General features: G+C 48.7%; 1 protein-coding gene across 5 annotated transcripts in view; it reads left to right on the top strand.

Annotated features, from left to right (window-relative positions):
- The window catches only part of RPTOR (regulatory associated protein of MTOR complex 1), a 151,658-nt gene that overhangs the window by 87,622 nt on the left and 46,870 nt on the right, over nucleotides 1–17,166 (top strand). For 4 of the 5 annotated variants that reach the window (XM_074922466.1, XM_074922465.1, XM_074922464.1 and 1 more), the window contains exons 11-20: nucleotides 620–721; nucleotides 4,203–4,286; nucleotides 5,642–5,752; nucleotides 9,543–9,617; nucleotides 10,198–10,263; nucleotides 10,875–11,066; nucleotides 12,195–12,335; nucleotides 13,881–13,998; nucleotides 15,401–15,541; nucleotides 15,977–16,135. In XM_074922466.1, the coding sequence (XP_074778567.1) occupies nucleotides 620–721; nucleotides 4,203–4,286; nucleotides 5,642–5,752; nucleotides 9,543–9,617; nucleotides 10,198–10,263; nucleotides 10,875–11,066; nucleotides 12,195–12,335; nucleotides 13,881–13,998; nucleotides 15,401–15,541; nucleotides 15,977–16,135 (1,189 nt within the window). The remainder of the gene's footprint in view (nucleotides 1–619; nucleotides 722–4,202; nucleotides 4,287–5,641; nucleotides 5,753–9,542; nucleotides 9,618–10,197; nucleotides 10,264–10,874; nucleotides 11,067–12,194; nucleotides 12,336–13,880; nucleotides 13,999–15,400; nucleotides 15,542–15,976; nucleotides 16,136–17,166) is intronic. The other variant, XM_074922467.1, reaches the window with a different exon arrangement.

The raw sequence follows: 17,166 nt of genomic DNA, 5'->3' as shown, positions 1-17,166 counted from the left end.
TCCTTTTACCGTGTCATTGCATGTCAGAAATGATGGATAGCTAAATAAAAGGCTTGGATTAAAAACCTGATGAATAGGAGGCAGCCTTCTCACAGCCCAAACCGGCACATCTGAATTGCCACCTGTTTGTAGGAGAGGTTTCTGGCAGCCAGGGAGGGCTGAGATGCGGATGGACATATTTTCTGTTGTTGTTGGACTGTGTTCAGTGTGAACTGGGCAGAGATAACACCGTGTGCTGCTACAGGACTGAAACTGCCTCTGCAGAGCGGATAAATCCACTGCTGTTCTGTCTGCTTCTCACGTGGAGGAGATTACCCAGGTTGCCCCAACACCTTTTGTGATATCTTTTCCTGTTTCTCTGCTCTTTCCTTCTTTTTTCCAAATGCTTACGTTCGAGAATGCCAGTATATTTAAAGGGAATTGTACCTGCTCAGTCTTTGGAAAACTTTTATACATTTAAAGAATCCCATACAAATATGTGTCAATTAAAAAGAATAGTTTTAGGAAACAATAAACTGCGTGAGACCGTAGGTGCCGAAACCATTTGCTTTGCTGTGTTGGTTGGTTGGTTGGTTTGTTTTCCTTACCCCAAACTTGCCCTCCTGTTCTTGCCCCCCAGCACAGCCCGTTCTTCGCGGAGCAGCTGACGGCTTTCCAGGTGTGGCTGACCATGGGCGTGGAGAACCGCAACCCCCCGGAGCAGCTGCCCATCGTGCTGCAGGTGAGCACCCGCCGGGGGGCTGGGCACGGCCCCCCCCGTGCTCGGCCAGATGGCGTTCGGGCACAGAAACTACCTGGGCTCCTTCAGGATTAATTAGAGCTGATTGCATGTTTACTGGACCTGGGCAGATGAAGACAAAGTGCTTTTCTTCCCCCGTACCTTCACTCTCCATTGAGCAAAACTTCTTGCTGTAGTCCATTTGCAGCTCCAACAGGATCAGGCTCTGCTGCCTCCTCTTTTGCTCTGAGGTAGCAAAAATTTTTCATGGAGTAGCACATCTTTGTTGTTTTCTCCTGTGGTATCTCCTGTTATGTGCCAGCTGTGTCAGGCAGAAACTTTATCTTCTGTTTTCAGAAAGTGGAAGTTACTGCAGTGTAAATAGTTTGGAAATGGCTTCTTTATTTGTCTGGTACAGCCTGGAAAGGGTTCCCTTTAATGCAGTGCTGAAATTTTGCTGCAAGAACATAGAAGCAAGTCTCTTAAGACCCTGCCTGGAAGGACTGTGAGTTCTGGTAGGCATTTGCTCAGACTAGACAAGTTCATATGTATAAAGGAGAAGTAAATCTAGCAGAAATATAACATCTCATTTCAAATAATATTTTATGGCAAGGCACATATTATAATTGTCATCTGCTCTTGCCATCTCCTCCCCAGGAGTTTGTATTGACAGAAATATAAACCCTCATCAAGGTAGCTGGGGTCTCTTCTCTACCAGGCAGCAAAATTTAAAGTCTTTCTGTTTAACGGAGCGTGTGGTTCCAGTCACTTGTACAAGGATATGTGATTTCTTTCACTAAATGTGAGAAGTCTCACCTTCCCTCTGTTAGCTACCGGCTTGTTTTGTGACTGGCAGCACCATCAATCTCTGTAAGACCAAATCTTAATTTCCCTGAGCCTCCCAAGCCTTGAGAGTTCAGTTGGAGGAACAGATGTACAGTGTCTGTCACCGCGATGGGCAAAGGCAGGCTGCTACTCCAGCACCAACTTTGCTGCTTCCCAGTGAATTATTTGGCACCAGAGGGCTCTGCAGGTAGCTTAACCTTGCAGTGGAATTGAGAGGTCACCTGGCAAAGGAACCTGCTTTCCTTCCTGGAGCAAAAAATGAGGTAGGGCAGTGTAATTATTCTTATAACTAAAGCATATTAATTGTATAGTGGAATAAGGTTGCTCGTTAACAGGTTTGAGATACTTTGAATCAGCGACCATCTGATCAGAGAGGGAAGGAAGTGCGTTTCCAGACCCCTTTTGAGTGTCTTTTTGCTTTGATCCCTCAGGAGTGCTTCGACTACGCTGCCGCAGCCTAAGCAAGGCTGATTCTGTTTTCCCATTTTAGATGAGCCCCTGGGGAAAGCAGAGCCAGGGCCACAGTGCCAGCCAGGCAGAGCTTGGATGTGTCAAGGACAGGGGAATGGTCCTTTGGAAACGGCCTTTTAATTGGCTTCAAGAAGTTGCTTTTCATTTCAAAATCTTGCTGTGCACGGCGCGGGTTGGACACAGGTGGATTCCTGGTGCAGAGGAGGGAGAAGCCAGCAGAGAGGAGTCCGAGGTGCAGCCGCCTCGGCCCGGGGAGGTTCCTGCTGCCGTGTCACCCCCGGGCGCCGGGGCAGGACGAGCTCCTCCTCCTCGGGAGGCTGCGGGGAGACCACTGCTGCAGGCCCCTCTGCCCTCCTGCACTTCTCAGGAGATTCCCGCTCAGATGTGGACTGCTGCTTCTAAATTAGTTAGTCTCTTAACGTGTGTGTGTGGTTGTAATGAGTTTCCCACCTTCTGTTTAGCAATAGTGATGGATAAACGTCAGGGAGGGACGTGACGCAGTGCTGTGTGCCTGTAGTGGCACAGTGCGGCAATTTCCTAATTGCATTAAAAGTTCCTAAATTGCGCACAGACTCCCCGCGTCCTCATCCCAAGTCTCTAGAATTTGTGTCAGTTTTGGCTTCAGGTTATTGTGCAAATCAGTTTGGGAAATGGGAATATAAAAACCTGGGAGAGACTGATGGCTTTTTTTTGGTTTTGAAAATAATGTAACAGAGCTTTTAAAATAAGACACAATTTGATTTGGTTAAAGGTTCTTGTGGGAGGCAAGCAGCGTTGAGATGGGGGTTTGTCTCTTCGCCTGGAAATCCTTTTCAATTACATCCGTTTTTCCCCAGCCTTTTCCCTGAAGGTCAGACAATAACAGCACTGTCAAGCCTGTGTGTGTCCCCGAGTCTGCGTGAGCATCCCACCCCTCGCCTGTTCCTGTCCAGTGTTCCAGCCCTGCCCCAGCTTCCCCCATGCCCTGGTTTCTGTTCCTGCTCTAATCTCACACAACTCCCCCTGTTATTCCTGCACTGGGCACCTTCAGAGCACATTATTAATCGTTCCAGGTTCTGCAGGAAGTTTAAGGAACAGGCTCGTGCCAATTTAGGGCAAGATGACCAAAATCCTTTCTCTTATGACCTGTCCTGAGATCTGAGCTCTGATACTCAGAGGTGAAATGATTGGAGTAGTTAATACATCCTCCTGTCGTCATCTTTGGGACTTTTTCTGCCCAACTTGAGTATCTAGTATCCATCTTCATGAGACATGAGCCAAGCAGTTTAGTTATTCTTCAATATTAAACGTGAAAAATAATTTAATTTAAATAGGCAGTATGGAAAAACACTGAGAAGGGGATGAAATTGGGGAGCTAAATCAACGAGTCTCTTTCCCCGAGACCCACGCTGAGGGATGTTACTCCATTTAAACTGAGGGTTAAATGTTGCATTCCAATATCTTACATCTGTTAAGGAGATTAAGAACTGAAAGTCTGTCTGTTAATATTTCACACCAGGGTAGGTATAAGCCAGTAAACTACCACCTCGTTATCGTTGTCAGACTCCATTTTAATGAGACTTTTATTAATGACTAATGTGACCTTTTGCTTCCCTCTTAAGTCTCTTATATCGATTTGCCAAGGAACACGAGCCTCTCTTTCTGCTTCGGAGCTGGTTTGAGTAATGGGAGCCTGGGCCTTTTGCTCACCTCTGAATCCTTCCTGCAGATGCAATCGTGTTCCTGCTTGGCTGGGGAAAGGCAGGTGGTAGGGTGAGAACGTCTGACATCCACAGGGGCCGCTCCCACCTCGCAGAGCTGTGCTGGGCAGGAACCACCGCGCTGGAGAGGGAAAGTGAGCAGAGGAGTCAGGTGGAGCAGCGAGGTGGGGGGCAACTGGGACAGCGTTCGCCTGTGTCTGAAGGGCTTCGGAGGGAGAGCGCTGCCGGGGGGGGCAGCAGCCCCTCGGCGACGCTGCTCAGTGGGGTGACAGTTCTCAGCAGTCAGGGTTTGTCTTCCAGCTTTCTGTTCACACCATCAATTTGTTCAAGGCGATGTCACGATCCTGAGGCCCTCTTCTGTCACAAGGATCTTTGTTCTTCTGTTCTTTTGTTCAATATTTGTTCGATATTGACCACACAATACCAGCTGATCTTCTGTTCAGTAACCGTGTCCCTCTCCTCTGCAGGTGCTGCTGAGCCAGGTGCACCGGCTGCGAGCTCTTGACCTGCTGGGCAGATTCCTGGACCTGGGTCCCTGGGCCGTTAGCTTGGTGCGTGGCTGTTGCCTCTTGTCTTGTAGGAGTCTGGATTTTCTCAGTACAGGTGATAAATACAAATGACAATTTATGGAAGGAAAAGGTGGAAGATATTCCACAGATTTGACAGCTGACCAGTGTTTTATGTGTTTGTGTGTGTGAAATGGAGCAAGCACACCTAACAGAAAAGTGGTTTGTATTAATCAAAAAGGCCAAATAACTGTTCACTTGCATTACAACAAAGAGGAGTTCCTAGGGAATAGTTTAGTGTAAAATACGGCAAGGGACAACGCAGGAGGAAATATCTGGGACAGAGCAGAAGGTTTGTCATGTAAAATAAATAACAAAACAATAGCACATACGTTTATCATCTGTTCTCTTGGCTTACTGGTTGCATCATTTTCTTCTCTTCCTTTATCTATTTGGTCTCTGGATTTTATAAACTCTTCTGGGAAGGTGGCAGCTGCCTTCTGCATTTTGGGAAGTGGCTACCCCAGCGCAGATAATAAACAAGAATTAAACAGAGGAGCACTTTAAAACGCTTGTAAACGGAACTATTTGTTGATAAAAGTGAAGAAGATGAACCACCAGCTGGCCATGGAATAGCTCAGTGATGGGACTTTTTAGTGGTTTTCTTTACCTTCCTCCTTCATCTCAGCTGAGACCCCCCGCTGCAGAGCTTAGTCCTCAGTGGAGGAGGAAAGTATGCAGGGTTTTGGTGATTTTTAAGACCTCTGGACTATGAACTTGTGTGAGGATCAAAACACAGCTGCAGGTCAGGCAGCGTGGCCTTTGCTCTGGAGCTTTATACACCTTGTTGGCCGTACCTGGGCGATGCTCAGCTGCTGGGGGGTGGGTAACCCCCCGGAGCCCAGCGCTGCCACGCGCGAGGGATTGGCATCACTGGGAGAGTCTCAGAGCTTTCATGTGTGGCGTGTCCTCTGAGCACAGTCTGTAATTCTGTGGAAAAGACTTGGTAAAATGTCTCTGTAAGGCGAGAGGCCTATTTAATTTCCAGTGGGAAGGCTGCAATTATTGAGCTTTTGCAATATGTTTACTTGTGAGAGCAAATGGCCCCATCTGAGGAGAGCACAACGTATCATGAAGCATAAAATAGCACAGGCTGTAACGAGGAGAAGCTGCTGCTAGATTAACTCTGAGTCTCCGTGGACCAAACGAGTCTGAAAATATCTGGTGACATCCAAGATTAAAATGAGCAATAGACAAATACACAGGGATCCCCTCTTTACTAGAAATGTATGAAATTGTTTTCTAGCGGACTTCTCCTCCGTGCCGCTGAGCTCACGGCGCTGCCTCTGCGCCAGAGCCGAGCTGCTCACGGGGCTTTGCTCTTCTCTCTGCCTCTGCAGGCCCTGTCTGTTGGCATTTTCCCGTATGTGCTGAAGCTGCTTCAAAGTTCAGCTCGTGAGCTGAGACCGCTCCTTGTCTTCATCTGGGCCAAAATTCTGGCAGTGGACAGTGTGAGTACTTCTGAGCTTGGCTGTTTCTTCTGGGTTTCAGCAACGTGCCTTTTCCCCGCCGCCAGCTTCATCCAGCTGCTTTAGACTTGAGACTTTCTCCCGAGGTACTTCAAGAACATCCTGCGTTAGCTGGAGACCAGCATATTATCTCATTATTTGATTAGACTTGTGGGAAAGCCTCGTTAAGGTGCTGACACTGCCCACCTCTTCGCACCCGGGGTGGCAGCAGCTTTGCTTTGTTAACGCCGCGACGTGGTGTTGACGCCTCACAGCTCCTGGTTGCTCCCCTGGCTCTAGGGTGGAGGTGCTCTAGGCAAACGCCATCAGGTCTCACTGATTGCATCTTTATTGGGGCTGATATCGCTTCACTGGTTTAAAATGCACTCGTGTCTTCTGTGGCGTGTTCCCAGGTACGAGTACACTCATACTCTCCCCCAGTTTGTTCACTTTAGATTGTGATCAAATGTGTTTGGTTCGAGACCATTCCTGTCAGTTGTCAGAACAGTCTGTGAGTGGTATTCAGACACACGATTTTTCTAGAAATAAATCACAAGTAATTTTTGGTGACTTTAACTTATAAATCCCTCTCCAAGTCTAATGCACGTGCCGATGTGTTGAAGGCGGTTGCACGGAAATATTTACCCCCCCAGAAGATGGGTTATTCCTGCCATGGGTCCATGATTCTGCTCTTCTCTATAATATTTTGGCACCTTTTGAGGTGAGGTTTAAAAACTGAGCCCTGATTTTTAAAGATGCCCTTAGCCAGAGATCTTGTTTGTGGGGTTTAAAATAAATAATTAAGCAAGTAAGCAATTGCAGATAAATTTGTATAGTCACATATATGACTCCGTGGTTTGTGGGTGCAATTAGTCGAGCAATATGAAACTATTAGGAGTGATGCGGACGGTTAATTGCAGGCATGGTTATAAGCTGATAGGAAATTGTCTGAACTGCTTGTAGAAGTTGCATCTTGCCTGTTTGGGGGTTTATTTTTGTTACAACTCTTCCATTTTAGCATGGAGAATAATACTGAATTTGTTGGGAGTTTTCCCCCACTGTTGATCTAGCATTGTCAGGTTTAGTTTTATAAATCTATTTTCATTAACATCCTAAGAGGATTTCGGAAAGCAAAGAAAATGAAAACGATTCATCTTAAAGCTGCTCTTGAAAAGCTTGGGTTTGATGTGTGCTTCTCCATGGCTGACGCGTCAGCCCCAGGTATGGTTTGGAGCAGGCTCGTGTGTAATTTCCGTGGAGTGTCGGGTCATCCTTCACTCTGGTGGCACCGCTGCTCCGAGGGCTCCTTCCCCGCTCCCCCCACCGGCATTGCTGCTCCCGCCCGGGCTCTAAAAAAGAGATCTTGCTGCTCCAAAGAACTGGCTGAAGACAGTAGAAAACAAACGTTTCTCAGACTTTTTAAAGCAATGAAGTAACATAAATAACAGGCTTACTTTCCAGATGAGTCCTCCATCAGCAGGACTGTGACTACCATTGCTCTTCTTGTGACTGATGGAAATACTCGAGTGCCGTGTTCCCTGAGGGGAATTTGGAGAGTCGCCCCCCGGCGTGAGGGTTCCCTGACCAGCGTGGTCACCCAGGGCACCCCTGAGCCGTGGCTGTGCTGCTGTATTCCGGGAGCTTGGGTGGTTGTCAGGGATAAGTTACATAGCACGGCTGCTACGTTAAGGAGAGAGAGGAGATCTGTGCTCTAGTCCCTCCCCAGCACTGGGAACTTGCTATTTTATGTAAGTTCTGAACTTTCACACCAAGCCTGCAGCTTGTTTTGGTCATGTTGTATTATTATGCACAAGTGTAGCTGCTTGTTCCCTGAGGAGGAGGTGTTACTGCTGCTGCCTTTCCATATTGGACCCAGGATCTAAGCAGGAAGGGTTTGAGCAAGCATGCTGGCTTTATAGAAGTTGCCTCCCTCCCTCGAGCCTCAGGTATTTATTTCAGTAACAGTGGCAGCACAATAAATGTAGTGTGAAGATGAGCAGCCTTCTCTTTGTGGTGTCTGTTTGCCTACATTACAGCAGAGAGATTGGTTTTTATAAGGAGCAGAAAGTATTCACACCAAGAATGAAAAGGGGGGGGAAGGAAGCCTGGTCTTTGTGCAGCTTTACACAGAAGTCAGGAAAGCCTCTCGTAGCTGCAGCCTGGCATCAATCCATTCCCTCTGCTCTTTGGTCTGCCAAGAACAGCATCTTCACTCCCTTCAGCAATAAAATATTCTCTTGCATCTCTGTCTTGCCGTTCCCTCTCCTTTCAACAATTAGTTCCTTCCTTCACCTTCTATGCCTGATAAAAAATACATGATCCTGTCTCTGGCACGAAGCATACAATAGAACCCCAGTCACGGGGGAAACTGATTGCCAAGTCAATATTTCCTCCCTTAAATTTTCGCTTTCGTAGTATGTCTTCTGTTGGTTTGACCCTAATATGTCAACCTGAAGCCTGGCTTGGTATGTTAGCAAAAACGTGGCGTACACCATGTGCTTCACTGCTGATACTACTCCAGGAAAATCTGCAGTATTCTTCTTACAGGATTTGAAAGACGGTGGAGTTGCTCTGCAGTTTTTGACTGTGTGTAGGAGATCATGCTGCTGCCTGCTCCTGACTTAATGCACGTTAGCACTTGAGCAAGTAATACAGCGATTAGTCTCGTTTGTGTAGAGGAGTTGGAATCTGTGTCAAAATCTGGTCCCGCCTAGGCAGGGGATTGGGCAGAACAGAAAGAATGAATATCCAAGGAATGAATAATTCCTCCTCTGCCCCCCACCGTTACAGATTTACTGGGAACTGCTCAGTGTAAGAGAAGCGTGTGCTGGGTTTACTGCGTGCGGCCCCTCCGGGAGTTGTCCTGCTCGTGACGGTACTCAGCCCTCTCAGGACACTCCTGGCTGCGGGGCCGAACGGGGAAATCAGCTACAACGGTACAGAAAGAGCCGGGAGGGTTGTCTGTGCTATCAAACTGCACCTCCCGTCCTCACGGGAAGGGGTTGCTGCATTTATCAAAGAAGGGTCAGGTGCCAGCCTCGCCCAAAAGCCTCCCGAGCTCTGGAGTGCTGTGGGTGAGGCCGGGGGGGAGAGGGGGACCCCAGAAGCATCTGCCGCAGCTTCTGCCACTTGCCGGGCCCACGCATGGCTGGACACGCAGCAGAGCTGCTTGCTGGGCTCCTGGTAGCCAGCGCGGGGCCGTGATGTGGTCAGGGTGCTTACCCCAGAGGTGACAGGTTTGGCTAGGGTTTGACGGGAGCTCGGAGATAGCTAAGGGGAACAGGAGGGTGGTGAGCAGCATTACCTACCGAGCTCAGCTGCACTGGCCTCACTGCCTTGACGTGGGATTGGGAATCAAGTGGACAGTTAGACGAAGGGCTTTTAGAAGATGCAATCTTAAACAGTTTTCATTCTGTTAAACGTAAAAAAACAACGACAAAAAAATCACATTCCTCCTCAGTTTTGCTTTTGGTGGCCCTCAAATGCTGGTGTAGGGTTAATGTGGGACAGAGATGTCAGGTTTTCCTCTTCTCCTGAGCAGGAGGTCACGCCGTGTCCGTGGGGTTGGAGGGCGGCAGAGGGTTCCCTGCGTGAGACACCGCTCCGGCCCTTCTCCTGCGGGGATGTTGGGTTGCGGCCCTGATGAAGGGCTTGTGCTTTATTTTGCTTCTCAAATGAAAACGAGATTTGACAAAAAAATGATTATGTCGTGAAATACTTGTACATCATTGGAGGAAAAAATATTTTTATGTTGTATAGTACTCATTGTGTTTTTCTTTGTCTCATTTTTCAGTCATGCCAAGCCGACCTTGTGAAGGACAACGGTCACAAGTATTTCCTTTCAGTTCTGGCAGATCCTTATATGCCGGTAAGGACAAGTCATCTTTATTCAGACTTTGCTCAGCTTGTCTTAGCTGATCTGTTGCTGTTGTGACGGTGCTGGTGCCCCCAGGCCGACCTCCCAGCGCCAGCTCCTGGGCCAGGCGCTGCTGAGCCGCGGAGACGGTGAGCTGGGGCCTTCAGAAGGCTCCTGCCGGCCGCGTCATGGAGACGGCAAACCCCGCACAATGTGTCGGGTGTCGTCCAAGCGCTGATGCCTCGGGGGTGGCGCTGGGGCTGGGTGCAGGGGCAGCCTAATTGCGCTGCAACCTTCATCCTTCCCTCCACAAAGGGTTTTTGTGTTTTCCTGTAACAGGTATTTGTGTGTCTCCCCCGGAGCAGGGACGGGGGGTTGGTTGGGAGGATCGTATCAGCAACCTGATGAAGTGTCTCAGGTGTAACTAGTGACAGGACTAGGTGACAAGAAAATTCTAGCTTGCTTTCCCCGCTCTTGTTATTTTAATGTGATACAAACTGCACTTAGAATAATCTCATGTTTCAGAAAGCATGGGTTGTAGTTGTTCTCTGACTCGTTCTCTAGATAACAATTAGTTGTGTATTTTTTTAAGGCTGAACACAGGACAATGACGGCTTTTATCCTGGCTGTGATTGTTAACAACTACAACACCGGGCAGGTGAGTCCCAGCATCCTTCCTTTGGTCCCTGCTCTCCTCCCTCCTCTCTGCCTTGTGCCTTTACTTTGATAAAAGTGTCCTGGCTCGCGTTAAAGCACAACCCTGAACTGCAAAACTGAAATCAGAGATTGCTTTATGTTATTTTTGTGTGGATTAAAAGAAAAATTGCCCCGGAGGGGTGACAAACACAGTCTGTACCTGGCCCCTGGAGGTGGAGGTTAAGGACACGAGTCGCTCCCCACGTGCCCCTCCAGGTGCTGTTACAGAAGTGGTGCCCGAGCCTGGGTGGCTGCGAGCGTTCTTGGGAAGGGTGTATGGAACGAGCCATAAACTGGGGCTCTGACAGGTGCAAGGAAAATTTCCAATGAGGAAAAACCAGGCTTCATGCATTACAAAAAGCATTTCCAATGCCCAGCTATTTAACTAGCTCCAGCAGCACGTAGCTGACCTTCCCTTCGTGCTGCTTCCAAATGCTTTTTTGTAACAAAACCCGTATAGAAACACTGAATAATTATTTTCCCTTGATTTCCTGTCAATTTCAGAAATAATCTTCTTTTTTGATGAGGTGGGAAGCTGTCATCTGAAATAAATTGCATTGATTTGTGTTTTAGGAAGCTTGCCTTCAAGGAAACCTGATTGCTATTTGCCTGGAGCAGTTAAATGATCCACATCCTCTCCTGCGTCAGTGGGTGGCCATTTGTTTAGGACGGATTTGGCAGAACTTTGACTCAGCCAGGTGGTGCGGTGTGAGAGACAGCGCTCATGAAAAGCTCTACAGTCTCCTCTCGGATCCAATCCCAGAGGTAAAAATCCAACTTTTTAAGTAAACGCCAGTTGACATTGTCAGAATTCTGGCAGAGGGCTACAGAAACACTTACAAACCTGGGGCCTTCAAGAGCTTTGCGATGGTGACTGGTTCAAAGGGAGATTTTATTGCTGTTTCCTCAAGGCGGTGCAAATCAGGCCCCGGGAGAGGAGCAAGCACAGAAGTGCGGGGGGGGGTCACGGAGCCGAAGCCCCAGACCTTGGCTCCGGAGTTCGGAAGCACCACGGGTTTTGCTCACTTTGCATATCAGAAGCTCGTTAAAAGTGTGGTCCCACAACTGATGTTTTGTCCGAGTATGAAAACCGTTCTCCTGGTGTGTGTGAGAACAGATCTTTAATCGAATGGATTTCACCGTTGTGACAAACCCTACAAGAGCGCAGCGGGTCTGGGGATCACCTGGGACTGACAGACCCGGGTGCGGTGACGCCGGGGCGGGAGCAGGGGGCCTGCAGAGGGCACCTGCCGCCGTGTGGGGATTAAAGATTAGATTCCCCTTTATCTCGGTCTCTGTCCTGCGTCCTCCACCTCCTGTCCCGGCCGGAGGGGCCGCAGCGTCTCCCCGTCGGGCAGCACGTCCTGCCCTCGTGCCGTACCCCCGCCGCGAGCAGCCTGCCAAGGCAGCTGAAGGATCACCAGGCCATCTGATCCCTCTGGTCCCTGTGTGATCTGGCAAAGTTTACCCTGATTTGAGCTGCTGTCTGTTCTCCTTTTTTTCCGTCATCTTCTGCCTTTCTGTGAGCCCTTGTCTGGAGACTGGAGTTCAGCACTCTTATTAAAGAGATTCACATCCCAACCGTAACTCCCCCTGTACCTTATTCCTGTTAATTAATATTCTAGGCAACGTCAACTGGAAAAACCACCCGTGGGAAGGTCACAGAGTATTCTGGGAAATTAAATATACTCCTGCATCTGTGAATGCTTTAAACTCAGTGCTTTGCTGAATCTGTTTTGGTTTTTACTCTCCATGGGCTTCCCTTTAGCCCTCACTATTTACCTGACACAGTAGTCTGGGCTTCCAGAGACACCATTTGCGGGGATAAATCCCACTGGCAGGCTTCAGGCTGGCGACAAGAGGAAAATAACGATGAATGTTTGTGTCTCCCAGGTTCGCTGTGCTGCAGTCTTTGCGCTGGGAACGTTTGTGGGCAACTCTGCGGAGCGGACCGACCACTCCACCACCATCGATCACAACGTGGCCATGATGCTGGCCCAGCTCATCAACGACGGCAGCCCCATGGTTCGGAAGGTACGGCCCGGCGGCCTCGGGGCCTCCTGCCACTGAGCCCTGCGCCGCGCCTGGCCAGCGGGCGTCCTTTAGCAGACTCTGGCAGGACTCTGACTCCTTTGGAAGTATCTGCTTCATCAGGAAGTCTTTTAAGTTCGGGCCCTGCCGAGAAGCAATACGCCCAAACGACGGCGGCCGTGACGCCGGCGGCATCAGCCCGCTGCTGGGCTGGGGGGGCTTGGGGCTGGGGGCTCGGCACTGGGGGGCTCAGTGCTGGGGCTGGGGGCTCGGTGCTGAGCCTGACACTGCACACGGGTGCTGTTTCACCCACTTGTCCTTTTTCAACGAGCTACTGCAACGTTTCATTGACTCTGCAGTAGAAGGAGCCCACCGACAGGAGTAACGCCAGTGCAGCGTAGTACGTCACCGTGCCGGGGGGCTGACAGGATTGTCGTGCAGATCAGAACGTTTCTGCTCTGTAACACTGACCTCTGATTTAGCTCCTGTGTTCCACTAATGTCTGAAATAGGAGTAACAGTCTCAGGATTTTGTGGGAATTCTTATTATGGTGCTTTTTAATTTAAAGAGGATGCGAAGGTAGGGATAAGGAGGGAGAGCACTTACGCTGAAGTCTTTCAGGTGCAAAATGCTGAGAAATCTGGCTGGGCTACTCCTACTAATGCTCTTCTGCTCATTACTGCTTTGACTGCATAATTTTGCAGGATCTCAGGTTTTAAATGAAATAGTAATGTGATGTAGAAACATGGAGTATGTGGCAGTCCTAGGGGAGGAAGAGGAGAGGGACTAAGAGTGCTGTGGAGGGAACGTGAGAGCTATTTTCAGTGAAGAGTTATCTTGCTGCTTTTAGGAACCACAGGGACGGATGACAGGCAAAGTAATTCTTCAGGTTTCGGAGAACTACAATTTCTGATGCACCATTGTACATCAGTAGTATGTTAAATAGTTTTTGATGTTCTGGATTGTTCTTGATGGGTGTACTTAGGTGTCCTAACGCTTGTGTTTACTTAACTGGAACATCAGTACCCTGACAGTTGTCACCAACGTTGTGAGGATTAATTTTTGTTGTCTCGTTCCGGCATTTAATCAGTTTGATTCAAGAGAGAACTGCATGTCACACGGTATGCTCTTTGAGTTTCATAAATCTCCCTCTTGGAGATTAGTCCCCCGAACAGCACAGCAACCAAAGGCAGCTCTCCCGCTCTCCCGTTTGCTGTTTCCCAGCGCCTAGCGAGCGGCACCTGGCCGAGGGTCTGACCCTCCTCTCGGGCTGCAGCTGCGGCGAGCGGGGCCAGCGGCCCGGTGCCTCCGTCACAGCGTCAGCGGGACGGTGCTGGGCAGAACCGGAGGGTGGTGGGAGCCCGGCCAGGTACAAAAGACTTGTGAAGAATTAGATTGGAAACAGAGTGGTCTGGCCTTTAGTTCATCCCTGTGGCGTGACGGGAGGATTATCAGTCTGGATAATAACCCAGTGACATCAGCAGTACTGAGCGTATCGTTCTGACCTGCATAACCACGAGGTGCCCCTTGCTTCTGCTCTTCCCCTAGGAGCTGGTGGTGGCTCTGAGTCACCTGGTCGTTCAGTACGAGAGCAATTTCTGCACCGTCGCCTTGCAGTTCATGGAGGAAGAGAAGAATTACCCTCTCCCTTCTCCAGCTGCCACAGGTAGGTGTTGGTGTTTGTGCGGGCAGGAAATGTATAGCCTGAAAGCACTTGGGAACTTTTATTTAAGGAGTTTGCCCAACACGATGAAATTCTTGGGGGTGGTGATTTATCAAACAGCACCAGTAGCTCCCGAGTTGAGTGACGTGGTGTCACTCTGATGTCTGTTTAGCACTCTGATATATGGCACTGGAGAAGTGCATCCTCTGCCTAAAACACGGCCATAGCTCACCAGCGAGCTGTAGAGCCTGAACAGCCTGTCAAAATTCAAAGGGATTCCTTTCAGACCAAGATTAAAGTATATTTATCAAGGCAATACTCAGGCTTACCAGACTTTTTTTTTCCTCCTCAAATTATCCCTGAAACTTCAGTGTCATGTTGACCTAACGAGAAGCTCTGCCACACAACAATGAACCCACCGTACTCTTTGCTACGGTAAAGCACCAGAGAAGAAGCAATGAAGAACTTTATGCTCTGCCTACGGCCCCATCCCTAGTGTTGTGTCTGTTGCTTTGTGTGAGGAATGAAAAGCCCTAGTGACATTGTTGCTAACCTCATGCTTTCTTTAGATGTTAAGTACGTTGGAAATCTCGGAGGATAATGGGACTGTTGCAATGGAAACTTGGAGACAAGAGCATGTGCTATCTCTGCAATGAGTAGTTTAATCTCCCTGTTGTCTGAGCGACTAAATCATATTGGAAAATAAGCTTCTCCACCTTCGAGACTTTTTCTGGTGGAAATAAACATTGCATGCCGTTTCTATAGTGTTTTTCCTTACCCAAAAGATTTCTGAAGTATTTCTAAGTAGGAGGCACTGGAGGCATTGGCCCCACCACCATAACGCAGCCACCTCTGCAGCGAAATGAAACGCGACGGTGTGTGTTTTCTGAGGAAGTTTGGGAAATCATAAGTATCCAGGTCATGGGTGAAATACGAGTTGAAACTAGGCCTGTTCAGGAAACCAGAATTTCCATCGCTCTTTATAATGAGAACATTTACTGGATTGTTAATGAGCAGAAGCAGCCAGAAGCCCACAACTGCTGCCTGCTAAATGGCGTCTGCTGTAGCAGCGTGTCCTAGCAGAGTGTCTGGGCAGAGGCCCAGCATCGACCTGGAGAGAAGAGTCGTTGCGCCTCTCTGGGTAGTCTGCAGGCACTGGCAAGGCTCGGCTCACCTGGTTTTATTGGATGAAACAAAATCACAGCCTAAACAGCAGAGACACATAGTCCTGGCTGATGATGTGCACAGCGGATCCTTTGTCACACCACATTCTGGTTTAGCCTAAAGGGCAACGACTAAATTCTGTTCATATTGGTAGTATTTTAATTACGTATTTGCCAGGATATAACAGAAAGGCTACAGTCGCTTTGGTTACATCTATAATTGGTAAATTTTGCATCCACAGAGGGTGGAAGTTTGACACCAGTGCGAGATGGTCCGTGTACACCAAGGCTGCGGTCCGTCAGCTCTTACGGGAACATCCGAGCAGTTACCACAGCCAGGAACCTGAACAAGTCCTTACAGAACCTCAGCCTGAATGAAGAATGTAAGTGAGATTTCAAAATGCTTTGATTTTTCTTTACCTTCTCTTTATCCCCTCTTGCAAGCCAGAAAATACCCCGGGCAAGACAACACGAGCTGAAACCAACCCTCCAGCCCAGCTGCCAGCTCCAAGAGCTTAGATGAGAAGCCCCCACATAATTAGTTTCAATTTTCTGGTCATTAGCATTGATTTTTCTGAGTGTTTGGGGACCAAAAAGGTGCCTTCCCACTTCCTAACATACATGGATTTTTAACTGAATCTTTTCTGACCCCTTGATGCTTACTCTGTATTTAAACATTCAGTGTTTAACAGGGGATGTTGTGAGTTTGTTTACACCTTCACTGAGTGTTGCAGGATTTAGGAGAGAGCTGTTGTGCCTGGGTAAGAATTGTTCTCTCGCCAGTTCTTGATTCAGCACCTGCCCTCTTGTTTTGGCAGCTGGAAGCTCTGTTGCGTTTTCTCCTGGGAATCTCAGCACCAGCAGCAGCGCCAGCAGCACCCTGGGCAGCCCTGAGAATGAAGAGTATATCCTGTCCTTTGAGACTATTGACAAGATGAGACGAGTCAGCTCTTACTCTTCTCTGAATTCACTAATAGGTGAGTAAAGACTCTCCTACCCTTCCTTTAGTGTCGCCTTTCTTCCCATGCTTGCGCTAGCCTTTGTGGAAAGTTTACATCTTAGCTCCTGCTAGATCTCACTCCAACAAATCTTCTGCAGACAGTAGAAATGCTGCTCCTGGGTCTGGTCAGGCTGCGTGCAGAGCAGAGTCACTCCTGCTCTGATGGAGGGGCTGGAAAGGAGAGCTCTTGGCTCCAGCTGTAAGCTTCACTGCAACAGTCCTGTCAGGAATTTAAGCACAAAAATGTGGCACATACAAGAATTCACATCCACTGCAGTTCCACTGGTGAGAGAATGGAAGCGAGGACTCCCCGCCCCGTGGCCTGAGCACCCGGCCGCGCTGGCACTAGTGGCTTCCCCCGGGTGTTTTCCACGCGGGTTGTATGTCTGTCCAGCACAGCATGGTGTTACTCATCCAAGGGAGCCTTACCCTAGCTCATTTCCTATGCAGGTCTGTATGTACATTGTTAAAATAGGACTTAAAAAAGAAGAAATCCCAGGCTGTGTCTTAAAAGCAGAAAGACCGAGTGTTTCACAGAAATCTGCTTTTGTGCCAAAATTTCCAGGGCTGATCCCGCTGCCTCCAATCAATCCCCTCTTCATTATTTCCTCCCAGATAAGCAGCTCTACCATCACTAACAGCCCTGAACTTTTTAACACCACTCAAAGTCCCTTTCCTGGCGCCTGCCTCTCCGGGTAGTGTACAGAACTCTGCAGGGTGAGGTGCTGCAGCAGAGGAGGAACGGGGTTGACCTGCGCTTACGCAGCGCGTGGCTGATTGGTGTGTAATGGATTATCTGTATTTCTTTTATAGACCAAAACTGGAACGTTTATATTAAGCTAGTTCAACTCAGCTGTTTTTCAAGTACCTTTCCCAGTTGTGTCTGACTGCTACAATAGCATTGCTTTAAACGAGCTGTAGTTTTTCAAGCAGCCTGAACCATTTTGGGATGATAACACAGACAACAGGCAGAAGCTGTTGGAACAGCCTCCTTCCAGGGAGCAGGGA

The sequence above is a fragment of the Athene noctua genome, chromosome 18 (assembly GCF_965140245.1).
Source record: "Athene noctua chromosome 18, bAthNoc1.hap1.1, whole genome shotgun sequence".
Classification (NCBI taxonomy): domain Eukaryota; kingdom Metazoa; phylum Chordata; class Aves; order Strigiformes; family Strigidae; genus Athene; species Athene noctua.
This window is presented reverse-complemented; position numbering and strand designations above follow the sequence as displayed.